The 26,719-nt window shown below is 39.5% G+C and overlaps 2 protein-coding genes across 3 annotated transcripts in view; one reads left to right on the plus strand and one right to left on the minus strand.

The window, feature by feature from the left end:
* Positions 1 to 3,147: 3,147 nt before the first annotated feature.
* Positions 3,148 to 10,621, minus strand: COMMD6 (COMM domain containing 6). Of its 2 annotated transcripts, XM_058824418.1 has the most exons (7): positions 10,554 to 10,621; positions 10,296 to 10,354; positions 9,762 to 9,827; positions 9,556 to 9,632; positions 8,083 to 8,251; positions 6,838 to 6,990; positions 3,148 to 5,826 (listed from the first exon to the last, which is right to left on the minus strand). In XM_058824418.1, exons 1-7 carry the CDS (start codon positions 10,600 to 10,602, stop codon positions 5,776 to 5,778), a joined length of 624 nt encoding a protein of 207 aa, XP_058680401.1. In that variant the 5' UTR covers positions 10,603 to 10,621; the 3' UTR covers positions 3,148 to 5,775. The 2 variants fall into 2 exon arrangements, with proteins under 2 accessions (XP_058680401.1, XP_058680408.1); XM_058824425.1 differs by lacking the exons at positions 9,556 to 9,632; positions 9,762 to 9,827; positions 10,296 to 10,354; positions 10,554 to 10,621 and adding an exon at positions 8,720 to 8,780 and having other exon boundaries at positions 8,083 to 8,246.
* Positions 10,622 to 14,599: 3,978 nt separating this feature from the next.
* Positions 14,600 to 26,719, plus strand: part of UCHL3 (ubiquitin C-terminal hydrolase L3) — a 41,053-nt gene continuing 28,933 nt past the window's right edge. The window contains exons 1-3 of the mRNA XM_058825218.1: positions 14,600 to 14,679; positions 14,916 to 14,927; positions 24,394 to 24,522. Of these exons, the coding sequence (XP_058681201.1) occupies positions 14,638 to 14,679; positions 14,916 to 14,927; positions 24,394 to 24,522 (183 nt within the window). The 5' untranslated portion in view covers positions 14,600 to 14,637. The remainder of the gene's footprint in view (positions 14,680 to 14,915; positions 14,928 to 24,393; positions 24,523 to 26,719) is intronic.

Below are 26,719 nucleotides of genomic sequence, written 5' to 3' on the forward strand. Positions count from 1 at the left end.
GAAAATGACTTTTCAGATTCAGAGGTAATTCATAGTGTAATTCAGCACCCAGGCCACTTTCAGTGGTATTCCTAAAAGTGGCACAAATACACTGATAACTAGATTACATAACAGAATATGGAAGAATTTTAGACTGGTCAAACAGCATGAAAACTTTGCACAGACAAATGCAAATACTTTTTCTATTATCAAGATACAGATCTAGAAAAATCTCCGTGACAAATGTATAAACAGGGAAAAGAGTAAAATGAGAACAGGCCCCAAATGCAATATGATACTATTTGAAGACCAAGTCATAATGCAGAAATGTTAGTATAATTAAGTTACAGATTTAAACTGCTGCAAATATGCAGTGTATGGTGTGTATTCTGTTACCATTAAAATGCTGAATGTTGTTTATGTAACTGGAAATCTTTGTGTTCATCTCGATAATAATTAAAAAAATAAGTTAGTTAGTTTCCCTATAATGTAAGAAGTGGGATGGAGGTTATGGTGACATGAATTTATAGTTCCAGATCAAACTACAGAGGTTCCCAAAAGCCAGAGGTCCTCATCCTATAAGCACCCTGAAGCCAGACATGGTGTCAAAGGATTTCTGTGAGGCAGGACTGTATGTGGCACTGCCACCTGGTGACTGATGCTGGGACAAATCCTCTGGAATTATTATCTAGCACAGAGACTTATTGTATGAAATAATAAATTTTCCTTACTTTTCCAAAGCTCATTATGTGAAGTGCAAAACTAATATTGAAATTTCCAATTTATATAAACATAACAATATTTGTAATGTAAACGCTGACAGTATTTGGAAACTATAGTACTTACACAAAGGGTTCTTGAACCAGGGCAGCTTTGTCATTAGCCATAGCAGGTAAATGCAGTTCAGGGAAAATACTAAAATTAGCCTTCCTTCATGGAGAAGATCAGCCATCTCAGCTTCCTTATTTTCTCAGTGACACAAACTCATACATAATTAAGAGACATTTCCCAGTAACTCAACTAAATGCCAGGTCATCTCTCTACCTTCTCCCAGAAAAGCCTTGGAAACAAAAATCAGGAAGTCTTTCCAAGCATCCAGGACTGAGTATGAGGAATGCAGAGTACCATCCTTCTGACTCATGTGCTCCTATTGGCTAGGGAATAATTCCTTTTCTCCACAGGAGCTAGTAAGGGCTGGTTTGGATTTGTGCTGGAAACATTGTTAATAACAGTAGAGATGGGTTTTTTGTTGCTGAGCGGCTCTTACCGAGAGCCAAGACCTTTTCTGCTACTCACACCACCCCACCACTGAAGGAGCTGGGGGTGCATGAGTACTTGGGAGGGGACAGTTGGGACAGCTGGTCCCAACTGACCCAAGGGACATCCACTACCATAGGACATCATGCTCAGTCTATAAACTGGGGGGAACAGTTGGAGTGATGGTGTTTGTCCTCCCAAGTAAGCACTACACAGGATGAGACCCTGCGTCCCTGGGGATGGCTGAACACCTGCCTGTCCTTGGCAAGCGGGGAATGAATTCCTTGGTCTGCTCTGCTTGCCTGTGCAGCTTCTGCTTTACCTACTGAACTGTCTTTATCTCCACCCATGAGTTTTCTCACTTTTACCCTTCTGATTACCCTGTTATCCCCCAGCAGGAGGACTGAGCCAGCAGCTGTGGGGTGCTTGGCTGCCAGGTGGGGTTAAACCACAGCACCTTGTACACTCAAGAGCCAAGAGCAGATCTGTATGAGTGAGTGTGGCCACCGTGCAAAAAAAGCAAAAGTACAGGAAATATTTGGCCAAAATTTCACAGTGACAAGCAAATCCAGTAACGAGCTGGGTGAGCCTCAGGAAGGAAGCACTGCTACAGCATACCAGGCAAGCTGAGGTCAAGGCACTCAGGTCAGGTACTGACCTGCACCAATTCAGCTTCCAAATGAAGCAAATGCCTGGCAAGTCATCAGCCCAGCCAGCAGGTATGTAACTGTAGTAAAAATCCATCTGGGAAAGGAGCTCTACCATGAGCAACCACAGAATCTTGGAGGGGACAGAGACTGCTCAGTTTTAAGTGTTTCCCCCCCACAGTCCCCAGCCATTAGTCGAGGTTCTTCAGAGATATGGCATTTTTTTTCTCTGCAGGTAGATCAATTGACTCACAACACATTTTTGAGTTATTCTAGTACCTACAAGGTCTTAACAGAACCACCCTGCATGCCTCTGCAAAGGAGTGGAAATTACCCTCTCATTACACCTACAGCCAAGAGGGTAATAATAGATTCAAACAGGGCAATAATACATTCAAACAGGGCAAACAGGAAAAAGAAACTTTTTCCCCCCAGTTTATCACCTCTCTACCTTTGTTTTCAATTCATCCAAGGCAATGTGTCTTCAAGTGCTCAAATAGAGTGCAAAGGCTTATAAGAGGGAAGGTAAAAAATAAAGGGGGTGGGCTCACAATGAACAGGAAGGTCACATACCTTCAAAATGTGGTTTAAAAAAGGCAGTACAATTTTATGGAAGCAGAAACAGAGACATGCTTTTACTCGGCCTAAGTGTGCAGAAGCTAAATATAAAAACCACCAATGCACAGACATAGTCCAGCTATTTGTGCACTCCTCCCGTGGAGCTTTCTACAAAATAGCTTTTTGCAAGTGTGCTGGTGTGTTTGAACTGTATGGAAAAAAAAGTCATGTAACGAAGACAACAGTCAGGGCTCAGACATTCCTTCATTATTCCCTCCCCTGAATTTGTTGACTGTGCAAGACACCACCCCCCTCCTTCCTTCCGTCTGCTCTGTTCTAAGCAAATGTTGAAAAAAATAAAATGTTTACTTGTCTCCTAAATACAGCTAAGGAAAAAATCACTTGAATGTAATTTCCTGCAAAATTTCATTTATCTCACATGTCCTCTGCCTCTTCCTGGTTCAATACAACATTTTGTCTAGCTTTCAGTAATTGATACAAAGAGTCCTTGCAGCCTGCAGTTACCCATTAACTCCTTGGTAGCCCATCACAGAGAAAGACTGCATATGTCTGATCTTCATCCTAATTTAATAAGGAAAGAAATTTAGTCACTGTCGAGTCCTGAACTTTACTCATTGCAGTATCTGCTAGACAAACTTCCATGCAGTAGGCTTAAAACAAAACACAGACAAGCTTTGTTGTTATTACCTACATGTTTAATCACTGTCTTTGGACTTACAAAAATATTCATGTTATACAATTTTTATTAATCAACAATTAGAATAAGGAACACATAAGGACTCCTGATTTTCTTTGAAAAGATCTGGTTTCTGCACATATAGACAAACAAATCACCAGCTTGTTTGGACGTATTAGTATTGCTACCCTTAAAACTCAAGTTTTTTGTTTGGTTTCCTTTTAATAAAATACTTAATTCTTCCATTACTCAGTAGAGGAACTCCTGCTGATAGTGATCAGGACACATTTCAAAGGTTTGAGTACACAGCCAACTTTAAATCGTAACTCCTCTGAAAATTCTCAAGACAGTAAACTAGTATAGTATACATGTCCAAGCATCTTCCAGCCAGAATTATAACATGCTGGAATTCAGGGACATTTAAAAAAAATATTCATCAATACTTCTAGAATATCTGACTTGACAAAATAAAAGTCTTTACAAAGGCTGACAACTTTCTCCCCTCACTGATGGAGCAAGCAAAACTGCTAATTGGGTGTTTCCTCATTACCTTCCAACATCTACTGAATTGTTAAGACATGATTTAATTAAATCTTTTTTTCCATGCAGCTCCAATGAAGGCACAAATATTTCCAGCTATATGAAGAATTTATGTGCATTAGAACACAGAGGAAGTTATTTGTAAGGCTCCAGCTTTACTAAAAAAAGACAACCTTATTTTTTTCTGGAACTCTTGCATTGATGTAAAACAATTAATTCACTAGGCCAAAGCATGACAATGTTTTCCAGTTATAGCAGCCTTACACTCCAACTTCTGCACAGTAAAAAACAACAACAAAAGAAATCAGCTGCTCACATCACTTTTCCATACACATTTGTTTGCTCTATCCTTCAGCCCTGAGCCTTACAGAAAGACAAGGGAAGAGGCAAAGGGGAAGTGTGTTCCCAAGAGCATTTTGTGACACTGTACCAGGAGGATCCCAGAAATGAGCAATCTGCACTCCCTAGCCACAAAGCAGACACCTCAGACTTCAACCAGCATAAACAAAGTATTATCCAGATCCATGGACATGGCCAAAAACTTTTGTCAAAGCCAACACTGTTTCACTTATTTGGGCTTCTAATAAATTCCAAGTACTGTTTATATGCATCATGCACAATGCCTAAAATAGGGGCATTCCTGAAAGGATTGTAGCAAATGCAGCACACACAATGTGCTGCACTTTATTTTCATAGCACAAAAAGGCAGACATAACCTGTCTCAATGACTTTCATCCAGCTCTTAAAAATGTTAATTTAAAAAACAGATTTGACTTAGAAAGGTAGAGTAGATGTTCACATTTTAAGTGGGCTTGAAATAATTTGAGGAGCTGTCCCAGCTGAAGTTGAAGCAGAAACTTCAATCTGCATATCAGTGTGAATTAGCTCTCTCCAGATTTACTTGTTCTAGTATACCACCAACACATCTGGAGATGCAACAGTATTGCTCTCATCACATACCACAATATTTGCAGTGTGTTTTGTTTTCTGGAATATTCAAGGAAAAAAAATTAAGAGGCGAGCGTGCAAGCGCATTGGATTAATCACTCCCCTTTAGAAATGCCCCCATTTTCAACATCACAGTCAAAGTTTTGTTGGTCAGGACACCTTCTTAGGGCAACATGCAGAACACAGTCCAGTGGCTGCTTGTTACAGTGCAACGCCCAAAGAAATCTTTTAGTGTGGTCCTTTCTCTGATGTGCTTGGCTACCTCTCCAGACAGAATTTTCAAGTTTTCTCTTGACTTTTCTAGTTCAGAGGTTGAAGTGAGGTAACCAAATCAATATTTTAATTTCATTAGAAAGAAGACTTTAGACCAAAACATCAAGCAGAATGCCACAGATTAACAACGGATTAAATGAAAAAAAACCAAAAACCCATTAAAATACTTTTGAGTTAATTTTCCTTTCTACCTTTATGTAAAATTAGCCTCTAGGCTTCATTTCAGAGAATTTTGAAATGAAAAATTCTCAGAAAAAACTTAATGTATTAATCCAGTCATTATAAGCCCAGGTGGTGGGAAATAAATATTTGAAATCAACAAGCTGTTAGGACAAGTACAGTCTCCAGTTAAAAAGACTGGAAGCCAGATCTGCAAATAGCTGCAATCAACATCCCAACAATGCTGTTCTTCAAGAGTAGCTGTATGCCTGTAACTTTATACTCTCCTTATATGTAATAATACTGTTGAGTCCAAGCCCATCCTAATTTTACAGATAAAAACATTAACGTGGGATTTACACTTCTGTCAGTATCTTCCCAGTCAACATTTTCAGATGTCTTTATGCACCACAGAATTTAGTGTGTAGTTTCTTACGTGAGTATTAGGAAGTCTACAGAGATGCTTCTCCTTACACATCCTGATCTTTTGTCTACCAGGATGAGCAAAGCTGGACACATTCTCACAAACACTGCAGAGTTGACTTCAAGTTATCAAAAGCGAAGGAATCTTCACAGCAATGCAAGGATGATGCTGACCAAGTCCTGTCAAGAAGACAAGGATACATACCTTGCTGAACAATGGCACTTTATTCCCTATGCAGAATGGAAAGTTTACTTGATCTTCCTCCAACATGTCACTGGAAATAAAAGTTCCCTTCAAACTGTTTCAAGAACAGATGCCATTTCCTTGAACTGTCTGACGAAGTTCTAAAAAGCAAGAATTGGGACAAATTTCAGTTGCTTGAAGAAAAGCTCAAACTGCAGTTCAAACTAGTGTGTTAGACAAAAAATACTGTCCATATTTCTCACTTTCAATGTACAGCTTGAAAATATCTGCTTTCCTTTCTATGTGCTGGCCGGCATTTGAGTACATTAACTATCAAACCTACGAAGGTGATGCCTTATTAGCATGGCATTAATAGGAAAAGGTGCTACAAAAGAAAAAAAATAAAGTAGCTCTCATGCCATAAAAATAAAAAAAAACCTTTCTCACATGAATGTTTCTACTCCCATCTGAAATAAACCAGACTTCTCAAATGTAGCATTCATTTCCTGAAGTAGCCAAAGAACAAATTATCAAACAGGCTTCAACCAGAATAAATACAACATTTTACAACACCCAAGAATTCAGAATATCCTTCTCAAATTTCTGCTAATCAAATTCCAAGGATCTATTTAAGTTGGTATGATATTCTAGGTGATGTACTGACCCTTTAAACAGGAATGACAATACAAGGGCCATGTTTATGCAAAACTAAAGTTACATAAATTCATAGATGGAGACACAGCAACTAAGAGTCAGTCATGATAAAGCAGACTGATCTCCATTCCTAATCATTAGCAATTTTTAGGCTTAAGCCAAGTTTTAGATTTTGAGGCTGGGGAACAGTTCCGTAGATCAAAAACATTCTATGAACTCCTAATATGGCAGAAGGAGAGCTGGCAAGCTCTAAAAGATTTTATGTCTTTGTTTGTTAGTTTATTTGTAGGAGAAATGATCAATTACTGCTCAATTGACATTTTCAGTTAAGTGAGGTAGAACTAAATACTCAAGTAAGTATTCTGTGTTTTAAACAGTTATTTAATGCTTCCTGTTTGCACGACTATACAAGTAAACAAGCAGCACAAACAGATGCACCAGGGTACACAGCTGACCCTCCCAACAATGGCACTGCTGTTTTCAGGACACTGAACATTCAAGTAACACTCAGAACAGACCTTGAACTGTGGGATCGTCATTTCAAAAGATTTGTCTGTTATTTGTCCTGAAGGGTCTGCCACTGTTAGTGTCACTGTGACATAGGGGTACTTCAGAGACCTGCAGGTGTCAGAGCTCATCGCAACTCCCAGCTTCCATTTCATATCTACAAACTACAAAGATGAAAATCGTTGGAAACAGTGTCACAGACAGAGATCTACCATTGCTATTCACTTGAAGGGATAATTCACAGACAATACAGGACATCTAGAGATCTTATCCAAATGGAAAACAAACATAAATATTCAAGTTTTATTATGACTACAAATCATCTGCCCTTCCCTTTAATGGTGAATAAATAGGTAATTTAATAAGTTATTTCACTTTATCTGTTCTCCTTATTCAAGTACAATCAACAGGCAAGTACACTCTTCTTAAAATTCTAGTAAGAGGAGCTTAAGCCACAGAGTTCACCCAGCTTGTATACAAGGCAATCAGATTTTTGACGGTTTTTTTTCAAAGTTTCAAAATCAGAAGCTTCTAAGTCTAAACCAAGTAATTCAGAATAGCAATAACAGAGAAAAATTATGGCATTTAATAACTACGTTTTAGATAAATCAAAGTACATAACAGATACATTTCAGACAAGCAAGTTATAATTTTTAGCCTTTTGTGAAGAAGAGCCTTTAGAAGTTTATATCAAGCCTCAGAAAAAGATCCTCCTTTCCTAAGGCTATACTCATTTAAACTGCTGTCAGGAAAAAAAAAATCTTAAAATTTAAACAAATTGCTACTTTTTCAAGTAAAAAGGGGATGCTGGAAATTGACATAAAGTACCTTTAAAAATAATATTTAAATTTAAGGGACACAAAAAATGAGCAGTCAAGTGGTGGTGTTAACAACTTTAAAGAACAATTTACACTTAAAACAGATTTACATAATGAGCTAATAGAATAGTCTGCCAGACTGACTGCCATTCATCTTCCCTAAGAATAGTACAAAACATGAATTTTTAAAAAGGCAGAAAATGTGACTTTATAATCCAAACAATAATATCAGAAAACTGTTCAGCACGCAGACAACCTTTATTGTATATGCTGCTTTAACCGAGTAGGTATTTGGCAACACGTAACTGTGCACACAGGTAGGAAAGCTTTCAGCAGCCCATCTACCTCTGCCTGCCTGACAACACAACACACACAGTGAGACACTGACATGTCTGAAACGTTCACCATCAGCTCTGCTGCTCTTTGTCCTTTAGTTACCTGCCCCACTGTGGCCGTAGTTGTTGCATCTTCTGACACAGCGATGGCTTTGCCCTGCTCGTTCCACACGTGCCGAATGACCTGAACCGCGTGTTTTGGCAGAGTGCTGACGCCACTGCCCAAGGAGGTGACGAGTTCCTCTGTAGAGAGGTTGTTCCTGGCTGCTGTGCTGCAACAGATACATCCAGAGACCTCGGCATCAATTTCATTCTCCACCACCTTAATACAATTCCTCATTTCACCCCAACGAGACAGCTTTTATTTCTACCTTACGTGTACTTTAAAACAATTCAGCAGCCCATGATTACTTTTTTTCCAGAACCTTATTGATCTTCTATATCCATGTGCAGAAAACAACAAGACCTTAATGTGCCTTAATATGCAGAGGCCTAGCCTTGCTGGGCTTGCACAACATCCAACATCAAACCAAAAATAATCACCGCCTCCAAGTGCTGCACCAACTGGAAGAAGGCTGAAGTCAGTGAGGGCTGTGTGTGTAGAGTTAAACAGTATCATTATTTTAGAAACAACTCAATTTAATTAAACACGCAGGTGGAATTGAAGAGCCACCAAAAGTAAGGACTTCAAGGTCACAGTATAATGGATACACTAACGGGAGTCAAATGATGCCACGAACCCTTCAACTGAAAAGGCAGCCAGTCTAAAGGAAAACTGCCTCTTGATTTCCTCTACAGAAACAAGTACACAAAAAATCCTTCTCTGTGTTTGCTCATGCAGGTTCACTCCTCCTAAAGAAGCATCAATACAAGAGAAAGTGAGTTAGTCCTCCAAGTAGCATGGTTGAATATAACTTCAGATATTCTTTTTTATAGATGGAAAACTAGTATATTAAATTTCTACTGATATTTTCCTGATCTGTATTAATGTTACATAAAACATTTAGATACTATATATTAAAAGGACAAGCAAGATCTTGAAAACTTTATCTTTCTAAAAATAGAAACATTTATCAACTAAAAATACTTCCTAAAAACTTAATTCATGGCAGAATGCAATATTATAAGCTCTGTATCCTTCAAAAAAGCACCAATGCCGATTTCTGATCTCCAAGAAACAAAAAGTTTTTAAAATACACTTTTTCCAGGATGAGCAAAAGCCCATCTGACTTTTGGCTTTTTCCAGGATTGTCAAAAGCCCAGCTGACTTAGCTTTAAAAGTGAGCTTAACTTCCTCTATCTTGCCACTTAGGTCTAGAGCTTGCAGATGGCATCTCAGAACCATTTCCTCTTTTTATTTTTAATTACAAAAAGTGATACTATATATTAAGTAACTACACTATTTAATAATCAAACTAAGCCCAGGTGCTCTTTTCTGTGTACTGAGACTTACAAACTTTTGCCTTTTTCCCAAATCAGTTCATTTTATACTGACATTTGATATAATTTTCTCTACCACCATTAAGTTGTGATGGAAGGGAAAGACATGGTGAAAAGTAAATTATTTTGTGCTTACCTAAATAGAAATGAAAGAGTGTTAGCTACTTTTGCCAGGTCACCAATATTAATGTCAACCCCCGATGTTTGAATTCTCTAAAAACAGAATGTTCAAATAATTACAAATAATAAATAATGCATTAGTAAAAGCATCTTTGTATATACAAACACACAAGAAACCCCACATCAGTTTGGGAATTCACAAGGGCTGGTGTGCCAACTTACCTGACACAATTCAGCTGTATTTATACCTGGGATCTTATGGTTCAGATGCTCGATTATTTGTTCACACTGTGGAAAAAAACATGTTTGAAGACATAATTTATACAAAAATGGACAAAGAGAGTGTATAGTGCAGAGTAAAGACTGAAGTAATTGAAATGACTGATTTTAAAATTCCATCAAAGCCAAGGAAAGAAAACGAAACAAACCAAGACTTTAGTTTCTACCTCACTATTGCTAATTAACACACCAGTTTCTTATTAACTGTTCAAGTGCACACTACAGTAAACAAGCTAAATGTTTTTTTAGACGAATTACCTTGGTATAGCATTTAAATTACAGACAAAAACAGATGTTTAGAAGTCTTCTGTGATAAACATAAATTTAAATCAAACCCATTGCTCTTAGCAGGACAGATCTGTTTCATGAGTCAATTCAAGGTTCCCTCTGCATCACACAAAACCTAAAACAGCTTAAATAAAAAGGCTTCCTGGAGCGCTAGAAGCCTTTCCCCATCCCATTTATCGCCCTACTTACCAGCTCTGCAAAAAAGTCTTGAGGTATTAAACGAATCTTATCTGCTGCACCACCACCATCTGAAAAACAGCAGCGATCAGAAGCAAATACATAAATAAAATGTTACAGCAATAAATCAAATCTTTCCCTGAAGAATGCCTAGGCCATCACGCACGCGTTACCGTCACTGAACTCAGTCAATTTTAACTTACATGTCCCCAGAGAAAGCCGCGGCTGCCCTCGCCCCCCACTCCCCTCCCCGGCTCCCGCCGCCCTCACCCAGCGCCACCAGCGCCCTCGCGAGCGCGCCCGCGGAGCCGCCGGCCATGGCGCCGCGCGCCCGCCGAGCCCCGGCTTCCGCACACGGCGCTCCCCGCGCTGATTGGCTCCCAGCGCCCCCAGAGCGAGGCGGCGGCAGCGGCGCCGCGCTGATTGGCTGCGGCGCGGGGAGCACGCGCTCCTCCCGCCGCGCTGCGGCCGCTGCCCCACCCTCGCGGAGCGGCCGCGGGAGGGTGGGGGAAGGGCAGCACCACCCCGGAGCCAGGCACGCTCGGCTGGCGCTACACGGTGTGCGCAGAGAGTGGTTTGCTGACAGGGTTTTCTTGGTGCTCGTTGTCAAAGGCGCAGGCACGCAAATCACAGAACCATAGAATGTTAAGCGGTTGGAAGCGGCCCTAGAGATCATTCAGCCCCAATCCCCTGCCATGGGTAGGGACACCTCCCACTAGATCAGGTTATCCCACCCAACCTGATCTCCAGCATGTCACGGATGGGACATCCACAACCTCTCTGGGAAAATATTCCAGTGCCTCACCTTCTTCGCAGTAAAGAATTTCTTCCTAATACCTAACCTAAATTTCCCCACTTTCAGTTTGTACCTATGCATTCCCCCTCGCCCTGTCACTACATTTCCTGACGAAGAGTCCCTCTCCGTCCCATGTACATCCCCTTCAGACACTGGAAGGTTGCCATGAGATTTCCACGCCACCTTTTGCTCTCCGGGCCGAACAGCTCCAGCTTCGTCAGCCTGTGCTGGCAGGGGAGCTGATGCCTGTTCCATACAGGGTGTGTGTTCCACATGGGGTCACTTGGTACCGAATGACCATGCTTTGTACAGGTGGACTCTGCAATCAGCCCATATGCCTTCAAATAAACTGTGGTTTGGGGGTGACTTGTGTAGGTAAACTACGTATAGGTAAACTTGTGTAGGTAAACTTCAGCTTTATGGGGAAATAACCACCTTTTGTAAAACTACAAACAGTACTATGTTAAATAAGCATTTCATACTGATGTTAACGAAGTTTGGACTGTGGCTGGAATACTAAGGCAACACTAACCCTTCAGCAGTTTCCCTTATAAAAATAATACTTTTACACTTCTCTAGTATCAGTTTTACATTTGCTTTTAGCCTTTTTAATATATATAGAAAGAATAATGTTATAATCTCAGTAGATCAATTCTGAGGCTGTGACAGTAGTAAACCATAAATCGTCCCACAGCAGTGGTGACTAAGCTCTATGCATTTTCAGTAAGTGTTAATGAAAGAATTGATGCCTATATAACTTAGATCAAAGTTACAAAGTGCTTATATAGCTTGAGTTATGAGATATCAATATAACATAAATCATGATGTTTTGTATATCCATATAACTTGATATATCTATATGACCTGAAATATCTATATAACCTAAATAATGACTTTTTATATGCCTATATAATCTGAATTATAGCTTTTTTAAAATAATTGAATGCTAGTATATGGTTAACTAGTTGCTTGATGCTGAATAGACAAGAAAAAGAAGAAAAAGCTCACCACGTGGGTAGCTTTAGAGATTGATAAGTATAGCATTAATGAAAAATTGGCTACTACAAAGCCAATTAGCCACAAAAAAAAGAATTTAGACCAGTTCAGACTAGACAGACCAAGGAACACCATAACTGTGCATGCTCCAAAGACAAAGCTGAAAAGTTCAGATGTGAAGAAGACCTTGGAAGCCTTCATCAAAGACCCCTGACGACCCTCAAACTGGGGAGATGCAAGCACAGTGCAAAAGAACGATCTAATAACCATGAGATCATACTGTGTAAATTAATTCTGGCGTGTATGTGATGATGCTGTAGTGACATAGTGCCACTAAGCAACACTTACTGCATAAATACACCCCAGCACTTGACAAATGTGGGTGAGTTAGGTGGAGAAATCCCCCTCACCACCAGCACTGCAACAAACAAATACCTGCTCTATTAGACATCAGTCTGTGGGGATTTATTTCCAGCCTATCTTTCAGGCATCAAAATCTGTAATATATTTCAGAAAAAGACTAACATTAGGGAACATGGTGTGTTTTTATAAGCTTTATACATTTATGACCTGTCTGATCTTGGCCTCTCCCTTCTAAAGTATCTAATTAAGTGTGCAAATGATTTTGAGCAGTCTATGTCTTTACGATCTCATGGTTGTTAAAATACTGGCAATGTATGCATCACTGAGATCTGTCTCTGATGCTGAGGACTTAACAATCTCTTTGTTCTTAACATACCAAACTCTTAATACATACTTTGTTATCTAGAGAACTTTACATATTACTTTATATTACAATTTCATTAAGTCTCTCAGTAGTGCCCTTAGCACTATGACTAATACTCATTATGGTACTTTTCTTTCTTACTTTCTATCTCCAACATGTGGAGATGGGAGCTGAAGTTTAATATCTTGGTGGTTAGGTAATTACAAAATAATTTGCCAAAATTTTAAAATATTTTGGTTTATTTTAATTGGCATATAAATATGCATTACATGTTTTAATTTGGAACAGAAGTTGGTGAAATATGAATGGATTTTGGCTTGTCAGCCTATCTGTGTAAAAGAGGCTGACCCCAACCTGTCTACAATCTCTTTCCAAATAGCTGTAAAGAGTAATAAGGTCCCCTCCCACCCTGAGCCTCCTTTTTTTCCATGTTAGGCAAGCCCAGCCTCATGGGATGTGCTCTCCAGACCCTTCAACAGCTTTGTTGCTGTTCTCTGGATTCGCTCCAGCACCTCAATGTCCCTCCTGAACTGTGGATTCCAGAATGGACACAATACTGGAGGTGTGCCCTCACCAATGCCATGATGTGTTCCTTTTAGCCTTTCTGAAATAACTTGAAAGAAGGCATTAACACTAAATCTGGTATGTGTACATATATGAAATGTAATCACACTGTACATATGTTTTAGATTGTGCTTCATCTTAGCCAAAACACCAAGAAATGCCATGTTTAATGGGATGGGAAGTATGATGGGATTTGTAGCTACAGAAGATAAATGTTTTTAATCGTGTTTAACACATCTTGCAGTAATTTTCAGGAAGGTGTATGGGGACCTCACCACCCAAGTCCTCGCTGCTACACTGAGGTCTTCTCAGGCAAGATGAAGCCAGGGGAGCAAGCACTGACCTTTTCTCTCTGGCAATCAGTGCTAGGACCTGAGTGAACGGCCTGAAGTTGTGTCAGAGGGGGTTTAGGTTAGATAACAGAAAAAGGTTCTTCATCCAGGGGGTAGTTGGGCAGTGGAAGAGGCTCCCCAGGGACGTGGTCACCAGCCTGGCAGCGTGCAAGAATCGTCTGGACAATACTCTCGGGCACATGGTGTGACTCGTGGGGACGTCCTGTGCAGGGCCGGGAGCTGGATTCCATGATCCCTGTGGGTCCCTTCTGACTCAGAATATTCTGTGATTCTGAGGGGTAATTTAGTGCCACTGCTGCTCAGCAGTTCCTCTGGCTCCCTTTGTCCCGCCTCGCCCCGTGGCCTGCCCCGTCCCCGGCGAGCGTATATCGCTGAACGCTGCCTATGCCTTCCCGCAGCGGTTCAGCTCAGCTGCTGGAGGCCGCTTCGGAGGGGCCGGGCTGCCGGGGCGCTCGGCGGGCGCTCCCGCGGCCCCGCCGTGCCCGGCTCCGACTCCAGCTCCGGCTCCTACCATGCCCCGACCCCGAGCGGCCGCGCCCTCCGGCGGCTGCAGCGCGCCCCGCAGGCCCCGGCGGCGGCGGGGGAGAGGAACCACCCGTTGCCCTGTTGGGAGAGTCCATTGCCGGGGGAGCCAAGAGGGCGGGGAGAGGGGAATCTCCCGGGCCTCGCCGCCCGGAGCACTCCGGGGACGGACGGCGGCCACTGCCGAGCGCGCCGTTCCGGCCATCAGTGCGAAGCGGCGCAGCGGTGCGGGCGGGCGCCGGGCGGTGTTTCCTCCTTCGCCCGCCCCCCCTGCGAGGCGCGGCGCGGTTACGCGGCCCCGGGTCAGGCTGAGGCGCGGCGGCACCGTGAGGCGCTGTCAGAGCCGCGCTGAGAGGTCCGCCCAGCTCCGCACCGGGATCCGCCGCCGCCGCTGCCATGGAGCCCCATCGCTGGCTGCCCCTGGAGGCCAACCCCGACGTGAGTGCCCGGCCTGGGCAGCGGGGCGCTGCCGTGCGCGGGGGCTGCCCGCCCGACAGGCTGCCTGCTGTGGGGATGGCGGGAGGATGGCGGAGGGGAGAGGGCAGAGGGCTCCGGGCCGCGCCGGACCGCATCGCTTCTTCAGGGGTGGCTGGTGGAGGTAGGGATGGAGGAAGGTCTCATTCCTTGGATCCGGCTGAGTCTTAACTACCTTCTGTTTTTTGCTTTCTTTTCAGGTCACGAATCAGGTAAGAAGCTTTTATTTGAGATAACCTTTAGTCTCTGCAGCTTTGGGCCCGTCTCCTGTCGTTTTCGTGTAGTACAGGCTCTGTCTTGTCCAAGGAGAGTGCCCCCTTCCTTCCCTGCGCGTGTCTGCGCTCGTCTTCGCATGTCCGACCGTGCTGGAACCTCTCCCGTAAAGATACGTATGAAAGAGAAACGAACAGTAAAAAGAGAATAGTTGTGGCCTGGCTATTACTGTTATGAAATTTCTGGTGTTTTTCAAGGTGAGTTTTAATTCATTAATTAGTGGTTAAAACATTAATTTATATATAATATGTGCCAGGTGTGGACCTGTATGTGATGGCTTTGGGCACATTAATTTGTACATAACATGTGCCCGATGTGGACCTGTACACGGTGGCTTTGGGCACATGTATGGATCTGCTTGCATCACGGTATTGTAGTCTCATACTTTTTTGGCTGACCATAAAAAATAATGTTATTTTACCATATTTGCGCTTTCCTGCTTATTAATGACAATATGTACATGACTGGTTGTTGCTGTTTTTGTTAGCGTGGTAGAACCCACGCTGGAGAAAGGAAGCTTGTTCTAGTACACAAAACAATGCTCCCGCTAAATAAGCTCTGGCTGAAAGGAAATCACACATACTCTAACCCTGCATCATGTTCTCAGTGACGACTTTGAGCATAGTGTTAATGGTCAGTTGTTGATTTCAGCAGGCCTCTTGGTAATGTTAAAGGTGGTGTTTAAGCCAAAGGCCTCTGAAACTTCCATCAGCAAAATTGTATTCTTAAAACTATATTGTTGAAATATTTTGGAAACTGGGAATTTCTGTGTGTAAAGAATGTTTTGTTTGGTTTTTTTGGTGTTGTGGTTGCTGTAATGTACAAACTACATCTGCAGGAGAGTGAAGGGTTGTTTGAAACTGGGTCATTTTGTGTGTTATAGTTTCCTAGGGCAAATAATTTTACAATTCTTACAGTACTGCTGCTGTGGAGCGATTTGAGAAGTCTGTAATCCCAGTCTTCTGAGTTAAAATTGATGGCCTTTCCTGGGAGCCCGTCTTGAACACATGCTATAGTTTCCTCTTTTTCATTTTGAAATTCAGAGGCTAAATTCCAGAAAATAAGTGACTAAATAAATAACTGAATAAATAACTTCCAATTATCTAACTTTTTCTTCTGACTTTCCAGATGGTGAGATGAGCTCATCATGGTACAAATTAAGACCACCTTTAAAGTAGAAATTGAGGAGGAGAAAATAGTGACATTCTTTCATCTGAAATATCTTGTATCCCTATGTTTTTATGGTGTATGGAGAAAATCCTAAAAGGATGTCAAATGTACAGTTTTAAGTGTGTTTAAAATTCACCTCTTTTGCCCATTGGTGATGGATGTAGCTGTTGTAGATGATCATGGATAATAGGAGTTTGTACCCCACAAGGATTTTCTTGTTACTGTTTCTGTGTAGAAAAGGCCACTTGAAAGCAATTGGATTTCCTCCTTCACTACCAGTCTTGACTGAGCAGGATTGTTATTATCTAGAGAGAGAGATGTATATTAAAAATAATAAATAGGTGGGTGTTGAACATGAATACACTTTGCATTATTAATCATTGTTCTTTTAATCTCATCAGTACAGTGGTGAACTGTGTAGCAACAGGGCTGTTAGTCGTAAGTTATTCATATCCTGCTTGTGTTTAAAACAATAATAGTAATTTGAAATTCTAATGAAGTTGGTAACTAATTTTTGGAAAATCCTGTTGAGTTAATTGCAAGGATGGGCATTTCTTGTAGTACTCTGTACTGTGCTCTGTAAAATATTCTAGAAGTCTTTAGCATTAAAAACCCCAATGATCTACATCTACAAACTGCAATATTCATGTCCAGTAGTAATTTAATAGATGTTTTTGGTCAGACATCTAGACAAGTGCCAAGTGTTTCTTCTTGGGGTTTCTTATTTGGCTTTTTTAGTTGAGTGTTAGACTATCTCTTATGCATACTGCTTTTGTTAGTGTTAAAATTATTGCTAGGAATGGTAGTGAAGTCTTAAACAAAAAAAAATTCCAGTGACCTGTAAGATGCATAGATTCTTTGTGTTAGATTGTAATTAGAACCATCATCAAGTGCTTACTCTGTTTTGATTATTTTGCCAATAATTTTATTCCCCTCATTAACAATAATTAGTAAGGAAATGTACTAAATGCAGGTTCATTTACTTTTAGTATGTTCTTACAATACTGTGTCTTCTCTGGTTTTAAAATATAGGCTATAAATTTGAGGCTTTCAGTCTTTGTGGTAGAAATTCTGATGATAATGGGAAAAAAGGGTATTTCTCAGTTAGAGGTATGTGAAGTTGTTAAAAAATATGTCAGAAGTTTTTCTCTGTCTGAAAGTGTTTATATTATAATACAAGTCCAGGAATTTCTAAGTCCTTAATCTGTATAGAACCTCTCTTTGTACATGTGTGTTAAAATTATTTGAAGGTTCAGAAACTGGCTGATGAGGGTAAACAAGAATATTCTTTCTTATCTCTAAAGATTTCCAGTGGCAGTGGGAATGTGCCACGTGTCTGTAATGATGTTTTCAAGAAGAAGACAGTCATTCAATGCAGCACACAGTGCTGGTTGAAATGAGTTAAGGCAAGAGTTAAATGTACCATACAGTGCTAAGTTATTGTCACAGTACTTCTTTTTCTCCTTCACTTCTACAGTCTGATAGAATGAATTGTTGTCTACCTCTGATACAGAAAGAGTTGATGATTCAGCATTCACAAAGCTCCATTTTGTGTAGAGTGATGGCAGGGAATGAATGGTTTCTTCTCTTTGACCTTCCTTTTGCCAGGGCCTGATGTTACCAGCACTACCCTCCTTCCTGGCTATCTCCTTGCTGAGAGAAAGCTAGGAAATTGTTTTTCAATTACTATCTGTGTGATGTTTGTTATCTTGTTCTCAGTTTCTTCTGAGGAAAAAAAAAAGTAGACTGCATATAAATTTTTTGGAGTGAAAAGATCAGAACACAAGCTGATTGTTCTTTGTCATAATGTTGCTTCAGTCTGGCTTGCAACCCACAATTGATTGTTTAGGAAGTGTAGACAAACAAAAAGTATGGGTGGATATTTTTCTTGATGTCCCACCATTTTTCATTACCTCTTCCCTTTTTTCATCTTACACATTGTAAGAAAGATCCCTGCTTCCTGGATAAGATAACATAAGACAGCTACTCATGCCTTCATTGGATCCAGATAAGGATAGAGTAATTGAGTGCATCTGATTATGAAGCACTGGCTTCAGAGTTTGACTACTAATTGTTGGCCGTGGCTTGAGTTCTTTTTGCCCCATAGGGCTTAGTTGCTGGTTCTTAGTTGCCTTCCAGCATTATTTGTAGGCCTTTGATCCTACTTTTTGGCGGGGCTTTGGAGTTTTGAGTTTTTTAAGCCATTAAGGTATTGAGAGTCAGCTGCGTAAAGAAAATTATTTTAGGTCATGAAACCGTTGACAGCTGTGACTTGAAAGTTACAGGGACAAAAATGCTCACAAAGCATAGAACAAATGGCAGAAACTGGATACAGCCAGTCTTTATCCATTTATGGAGCACCTCTCTTCAGGGTGTCAGGCAAATACAGAGAAGAATTAAGTATCTTGGAAGCAGGACTTAGTCTTCCTGAAAGATCTTTTCCTTTGCTGGACTCTGGAACACTATCCTACAAGCTTTTCCACAGAAAAGCTGTAGTGATCAAAAGAATTGAAAATGTGGTGTGCACAATTCCTGAAGTGCATTGGAAGGTAGTGCTCATAGATGAGGTACTGAGGTGCTGTCTTAGTGTGAAAGGATGTTGGATGTGGAGAAACACACATGTCCTTCTAAAATGCCTAGCTAAGATTACTACTTTTTTTTTTTTTTCAGGTGAGGGAGTGGAGTTTAACTCTTTTGTGGTAAGCAGAGAGAACAATAGTGGAGATAGTGTACATGCTTGGAAAACAGCCTGTCATTACTCATGTAGCCTCAGAAAGTTGAAGACCAGGATTCAGTTTGTGTCTTTCTGTAAACACAGTATCTCAGAAAGGCTTTCACAGAGCCAGCAAAGAGGGAATGTTGAGCCTGTGATGCTGCATAGCCAAGAATAAGCACAAGGATAAATATGAAGGAATTGTAGGTGACCACTGTGAGAACACTTTGTGAATGGCTTCTTCTAGTTTAAAATATCCCCAACTATGTAGTCCTCTTACTGATGTTTATATTTACCTATTTAAATAGGTAAATATGTTGCACAGGGAAAATTGTTACTTGTTTGGGGGTTTAGAGTAGTATTTATATGAATAGTTGAAAGGTTGTCTTAGCTCAGTCTTCGTATGTTCTTCAGTAATTGAAAGCTATGAAAAACATATATTTCATTCATCTACTTGTATTTGCCTCTTCTGGTCCTTCTTATGATCTTTTTTGCTCAGGTTTTTAGTTTTTGTTATGAGGGAACCCTTACTGTCTTGAAGACAAAGGGGAAAACAGGTGACAGTTACACATTATATACGTTATCTCACTGCACTGAAATGCTTTTACCCACTTTGACATTTTCCTTGCTTAAAGAACCAGCAGAGTCAGTAGAATCCAATGGTGGTTTCAGTAAACTGTAAAAAATGAAATGTGTATAACAGCTTATTTAGAAGACTGGATTGATCCAGCTAATTTCTGTTATGAGTAGCTTTTTAGATCATGCAAACAGGTCTGTTAAGTGTTTTTCACAGAATAACAGTATTCTATTTTGAATCTGTGTCTCAGTATCAACACCTCAGGACTCTGCTGGAAGCATTTTGAAGCTCTTGCTCACTGGTTTTGCAGGAGGCTCGGGTCAGCTGGTTTGTCCAGATTTCTGAGTGCTTTTTTTGCATTGTTGCCTGTGGGATGCCCTGGTTGGATATGTACAGCAGTGCCTGGGCATACTGAGTGTTAAGTTTCAAAACTGCTTTATGGATATGTGAAAAATATATACCTTTCATTTTGAAGAACAGCAACACTAACTGTGAGTCAGTGTTGCTCTTCTAGATACCGTGATGTAATGAACACAACTGGAAGGATAAGAATTTTGTGGATGTAAGTTTTCTCACATTTTTGAAAAAAAAAAATTGCGATGGGCTGTATTGTTTGAACTTTATTATGGTGTCCCAAAGTACAGAACCTGAGGATATTAAAGTATTTGTAATAAATTTTGATTTTCCCAAAGAAGTCTATTATAATGGGTCATCTCTTGTTTGGACAAGATCACACTTGTTCAAAGAACAAGATCATACTTGTGGCCATTCTAAGTGAGAAGGAGTTGGTAAAGAAGAATAACGCAGCTTATGTAAGTTCCAGCTATCTCTTTGCTCCTGGTGTGCCTTTTGACCTGCTGTACAGAACTGAAGTTTTTACAGCTGCTGCATATCACTGAAATGATGCTGTCTCTAAAATGTACTGAAAAATTGCTCCTTCATTTTAATTCCCTAAATGTCATGGTCAAAGAATGAAGAAATATATCCTTACAATGCTCCAACAGTAAAATACTGTTTGGGTGGTTCCCTTATTTCTAGAAAGGAATTTCACTTCTCAGAGAGACTTGGTTTTGTTACGTGCTGCTAGAAATTACGTGTAAAGAATTAAAAGCAAAATACTGTGCAATTGTATTTTTAATACAGATTAATAAGAATTGGATACTTTAAGAAATGAATAATTTTCCCTTTCTTTATGATTATTCAATCAGTTACATTTTACTCAATGTCTTACTACAATTTAGGGGAAAAATTACCTTCAATTCAATAAAGTGCCAAAAATTCTTGTGCTTTAAAGAAAAAGTTAGACAATATTGATTGGCTTAATTGGTTTATTTATATGTTGTCCTTCCAGTTTCCTAAAGCCATAGGAACACGTCATTTTTGCAGAGGAAAGTCTTAACTGTGGTTTTATTGTGATATAGAGATGCTTTAATGCATTCAGCAGAAGTACAATAAAATGTAGATGCTGTGGGTGTTTGGTTTATATTTGTGCTTAGAAGAGGATGGCAGTGGTTGGTTCTTCTCACAGAAGCTCTCTTGACTTCTGCATCTAAGAGTCTGGAAATGTTTGTGCATTTTACCAGTCTTACGTTTTCATGGTTTCAACTTTTATATAAATACCACAGTAAGATGTGGAAAAATCTAGGCCTTGAGTATAATGCCTTAGTATTTAAAATGTGACATTGCTGAACTATTTGCAGAAGCTGTCCAACTTCAGTTGCCCTTAAATGTCAAGCTCCTGTTTTGTTTCAGTTTTTGTCCTCACTTTGTTTTTACATGCAAGTGACAGAGTAGAAAAGCCCATTGCTGCTTAGACAGTATTTCAGTTGTGCATTTACTACATAAGTTTATAATAAATTTCACCCTTACATTGACTTATCCTACTTACCCTTTCTGCATTGCCATAAACCTGGTAGATCTAATCTTCCTACTGGCTCTGGAACTGTTGGCAGAAGTAGGATTTTAAATTCACATTAAAGATAACTGCTCTGTGCTTTTTTTTAGTTAGTAGGCTGAAGTAGTGGTACCAGCAAGGAAAACATAATAGCTTATACCACATGCTGCGTAGGTAGAGTGCCTAGAAGTGCCTATTGTAATGTTTTTGCTGTTAACCAACATTTAGACATACAGATTTACAATTTGTGATCAGTTAGAATAGAGTGAGGTAGGCTGGAAGGTATGGTCTGCAGACCAACCATACTCTGTTCAAAACAAGTTGTTCAGCAACCTGTCAAGTTCTGTATTTCTCAAGACACAAACTCCACGGTCTCCTGGACAGTTTGTGGTAATATTTTACTATGTTTCTTAGTTTTTAAATTTATTTTTAAATTCCTTCCTTATGTAGTTCCATTTCCCTGTGTTTCAGCCAGTTGTTTCTCTCTGTTTTACTGTGTGCTGCTGAGATGAGTCTGTCTCTATCTTCTCTGTGCTCTCCCTTAGCTAGGTATGAACACTAGTAGTCAGGTGAGAAAGAAGGGTCTTCTGGAATACTGGGGCAAAAAGGACAGTTTCGTAGCAAATGCAGATAAGGGTGAGGGGTGTGTAGTTGTATTTAAAGTGGCTTTTTGTCTACTAGCTAGCTGAACCAGTGAAAAACCAGAAAGTGTTTTTCAGCAAGGTCCTTTAAAACAAGAAGAAAAGACACAACAAAAACTATGACAACAATCTGTAAAAATAAAGTTGTGAAAAAGTGAATGCTAGATACAGATGTGTGGGAGGGTTTGTGCTGCTGTTGTTCTTCCTGAGATCCTCTAAGACTTCTGTAATATAGCCAAGAATTTTTCTTTTTTTTTCTTTTATAAGGTGAAAGCTCAAAGACCTATAAATTAAGAGTTGTCAGCAGTGTGATAAGCAGTGTCTGAGAAAAAGATTCTGATACTCTCTTGTGCAGATCTAGAGAAATATGAAGCTGCTAATTTATGTTATCTTGCATACATATTATCAAAGAGAAAGTGAACAGCTGAAAATGAGTGAGCCCTCAAAGAACCATAACTGTTCTTTACAGTAGGTATTTGTAGAGTAAAATTGCTTGGATAATCTCTAAATAATTGGAAAGGAAAACAGCAGAGATCTCTCACCTTTTTAGACAGTGACGTTGTCTAAAAAGCGTACTGAACTTCCTGCTGTCCTAAAACAGGAATGACTTTGTCTTCCCCTCCAGCCATCTATTGTTCATCTGTTACCCATCTGTCACTCTCTCTTGCACAGGGACTTAGCCTGCACAGTTTTTAAATCTATTTAATAATTTTCAGAAGGATATTTCTATCTTTTTTTCCAGGCCTGAGTGAAACCCTCTTGACGCACAGAGAGATATTTTCTTTGCCTATTTTGAATCTATCCTTAGTATTTTATTTTTGGTTTATGATTCTACAGTAGAGTTAGTCTGGTTATGTGTTAAGATCACTGCTTGTCATACTAAGCCTATGCTCTTGCTGTTCTCTGTAGTGCTGACTCTCATTGTTTACTGGAAGATAAAATTTCTTGGATTGTAAAGTTTGTAGGTGGTATGGTAGCATGAATAATGAAAGGTGCCCTGTATCAATGGAGTTTTAGTTCTGTTAAATTCTTAATTCAGGAGTTTGAGGAAACCATTCTTGTGTTTGGCTAGCATTTTGTTGACGTTGGGTTTAAAGGGGTTGGTTTTATTTTTGTTTGTTGGTTGGTTGGTTGCTTGGTGATTTTTTTTTTCCCCAGTAGTGTAGAACAGGACAAGAGACTAAAACACTTATTTGTCCAGTAACTTAATAAGATTCTTTATTATTATCTTTTTCTAGGTGAGTGTCTTTTTTATTTTTGGGCATTTGTACCCTTATTTCATATAATATTGCAAAATATCAAATTATATTAGAATGGAAAATGGATTTTTTTCAGTTGTGGTACTTATCCTGCAATAAAAATGATAGCTTAATCACTGGCTTAATAAGAGAAGTACTGGAAGTACTTATTAATTAATATTTTAATGCACCCATACATGTAGTCTCTTCTCTTTTGAACTTTTTTTTTGGCTATTCACAAAGTGGTAATTATCTTCACAATGTAGAAAGTTAGAATAGAAGTTCAAAGTACACTGTCTTCTGTTTCATCAGTTACTAAATGCTTAACACTTTCCCCTTTCTTCATGTTCATTCAAAGATCTGTGTATGCCAGAGTGTACAATTAGTTTCTTCATATAATTGTGAGTGGTCACTATGTGTATAGTAGCAACAGTCCCAGAATTCAGATAGGTTCTTCCAGTCTGACAATGAAAAGATTTCAAATTGTCTTTGACCATCTCTGTGGTCATTGATTCTGCAGCTGTTGTTGAGGTGCCTAGTTTACTTGAGTAGAAGAATATCCCTTTAAAAAGCGAGCATCCAGTCATCAAAATATTACTCCATGAATATATTACTCCATCATAGTTTGAAGGGATTTTTCTTGTAAAAGCTACACTTACTGAAGCGTGTGTCTTGTATAGTTTTGCTCCTGACATCTTTTTGCTTGTAGGAGCTCCAATATGAGCCCTGGTGCCAGGCATTCTGAAGTCATGGAGTCACATAATACCATATGGAGTCAAATAATGCCATAAGTTTGTTCATGTGTCCTCTGACTGATGGTTCTGATGATTTCTAGTTAACATAAATATTCAGTAAAAATAGATTCACAAAATCTTCTGTTTTGTGACAGAACAGTTTTTAGATGGTTGAAATGCTTTGATGCTTCAGTAAATAGTGCTGGGAGTGTTTCCACTTCCCTTCTGTAAAGACTATTTAAATACATAAAACATGGGAGTTTGTGATTTATTCAGCCTTATTTATTAAAACTTCTATCTCCTTTATTCTCCTTAAATTTTAGAAAGCATGGGTTTTTTTAATGTATTTCACATTGTGGATACTCTGTTATTCTTCTGAAAAGATAGATGTTTGAGTGTTCTTGTTTAATATTATGGGTTTTTTTTTTCCTCTTCCAGTTCCTGAAACAGTTGGGTATACATCCTGACTGGCAGTTTGTAGATGTTTATGGTATGGAACCAGAACTGCTTAGCATGGTGCCAAGACCTGTATGTGCAGTACTACTTCTCTTTCCAATAACAGAAAAGGTAAATGTTTATTTAATAATCAGTTAATTGCTTTTGTCAAAAGTGAAATGGGAATGTAAGTTTGAATCTTGTACTTGGCTGTCATATTAGAATCAAAATGGGACTCAAGCTTTATTCGAGACTTCTTCATTAAAAATAACACAAAAAATGCTTCTTTTGATAACCTTGCATGTATATTTCTGATTTCAAATCAGAATGGGAAAAGCTAATGTAGAAGCACAAAGAAATATGCCTCACACTTTTCTATTACAGGCAATTTAAGGTATTTTTTATAATAAGCGCTGTGAAATGGCTCAGTTTGCTAATTTTAGCAGAAAGCTCCAACAACATAAGGAAAATAAGAAATAAGGTGTAGGACAATATGCTACTCCTTTTTGAGTTTTTGTCCTGTTACACTGACAGTCCTTCAGTCTTCAATCCACTTTCAGTTTGGTCATCAGTATTGATGTGGCTTTCACTTCTTGGGATGGGATGTACTATTAAGATGAAAGACAATTTCCCCTCCATCTTTCACTGTGTTGGACTTTGATTAAATCTTCAATGTGCTTATTTTGTGTCATCGCATGCCTTTACTAGTGTGATTCAATTGATCTTTCAATTTATAAGAGTATTACATGATTGTGATAAGGTCAGCCAAAAAGGTTGAAGTGAATCTGTCCACAATTAATTCTTTTAATATGTCACTCCAAAAGAATATGTAGCTTATAAGGACAAATCACTTGGCTATTGATGCTTAACTTCTGAACACAAGGTGTTTAAATAGACAGGAGTGACAGGTCAGTCTTCCTGCACATTATGTCCTGTAAACCTCTGCATTCTCAGTTTCTCCAGAGCAGCTATGCAGGCAGTACTTCTCGAGCTTGATTTCAGCCACCTTGATAGTTTTGAGCTTAAACAGACTTTCAACTCACCTGTCCTCAGGAAATGTCCTTTTTTGTCACCTTTGAGGCATTGTTTTCTGTGTGCTGCCATTTCTGTCTGGCTGTTGGAGGTACAGGTCTGACTGTCACTTTTCTTTTGACTCCCTGCTTGTGCAAACCATTTTTTTGGATCATGCTATGGGAGCATTATCCCGTAGGAAAGAACCTTGCTCTTGTCCAGAAGGTGTATCTGATTTCATCCTAAAGAAACATATGACAAACCAAACCAGAGAAACAACATTTGCTCTGTTGCATCAATCAGTCAAATCTGAGCACAGCCAAATGTTCAGCATGTTAACCTTCGGAAACATCAGGGACACAAATGTTTCTATCACTGTTTAGCCTGGCTGTGTGAACAGTGAATGTTTCATGGGAGGTCCCAGTGTTATGAAGCTTTTGTTGGTCACTGTGAAGTCCACAAGACCCTTGAGCATTATTTGGTATTTCTAGAGTAGTTTTTCCCTCCTCAGTCTCCCTTTCAAAATGGCCTGTAAAATTACACTTTTATTTAATTTGTGATTTATTTGTTTCTTGGCTGTGTCTAGAAGGTGCCTATTAGTTTTGCTGCCTATTTATGAAAGTACCTATTAGTTTTGCTGCCTTTGTTAACACTTTTTTCACTGTCTGTCTGTTCTTCTGTCTGGAAGTTCAGTGGTTCTGTGGTTGCTGTATATCAGTTTCCTAGAACTTGCTTTTAGGGCAAGCTACTCTTGTTAGCATTCAGATAATTTTAGGGTTGTTGTACACTTTAAAGGTCAATGCTTTCTTAGTCCGCATAGTATGTTGTAGACAAAGTGAATATTGTGAGTGCTGGCATTGTGGGCCTAATGAATGAATAGACCCAAATGAATCTAAATTTTGGGATATAGCTTAGCTTAGGAAGAATCTGTTGAGATCTGGTCTATCCCTTGCTCAAAATTGTATGTTTGCTATTCTCAGCACTTATATGTTTATTTTTTCTGTGGATTTTATTTTAGTTGGGAAGGAATGAATGGCAGCTGTATTGTTCACTTCTCTAGTCTGAACTTTTTGTCTGATTGAACTCTGTGAAATTTTTATCTCAATTAAGGCTATTTTTTGTTAGCTTGTAGATAAACCAAATTAAAATGGTTTATAATGCTCTTGCTATTAGTTAGCCTATTCAGAACATTGAGGCAACCTACAAAAGTGAAATATGGTGCTGGAAGCTTTTAGTTTTGTTTGTCATGACAGTACAGACAAGGGAAATTTCTCAGGAGTTTGCAGGAAGAGTTCCTTGGTAACATTCTGCAGTCTTA

Source organism: Ammospiza caudacuta, chromosome 2 (genome assembly GCF_027887145.1).
Source record: "Ammospiza caudacuta isolate bAmmCau1 chromosome 2, bAmmCau1.pri, whole genome shotgun sequence".
Taxonomy (NCBI): Eukaryota; Metazoa; Chordata; class Aves; order Passeriformes; family Passerellidae; genus Ammospiza; species Ammospiza caudacuta.

What these genes read in the sequence shown, in the direction of transcription:
- COMMD6 (XM_058824418.1), bottom strand. Translation starts at nt 10,602, where the DNA reads ATGGCCGGCGGCTCCGCGGGCGCGCTCGCGAGGGCGCTGGTGGCGCTG. An exon ending in ATACAGCTGAATTGTGTCAG is followed by an intron (nt 9,633 to 9,761) that starts GTAAGTTGGCAC and finishes TTCTGTTTTTAG; the next exon opens with AGAATTCAAACATCGGGGGT. An exon ending in CTACGGCCACAGTGGGGCAG is followed by an intron (nt 6,991 to 8,082) that starts GTAACTAAAGGA and finishes TCATCTTTGTAG; the next exon opens with TTTGTAGATATGAAATGGAA.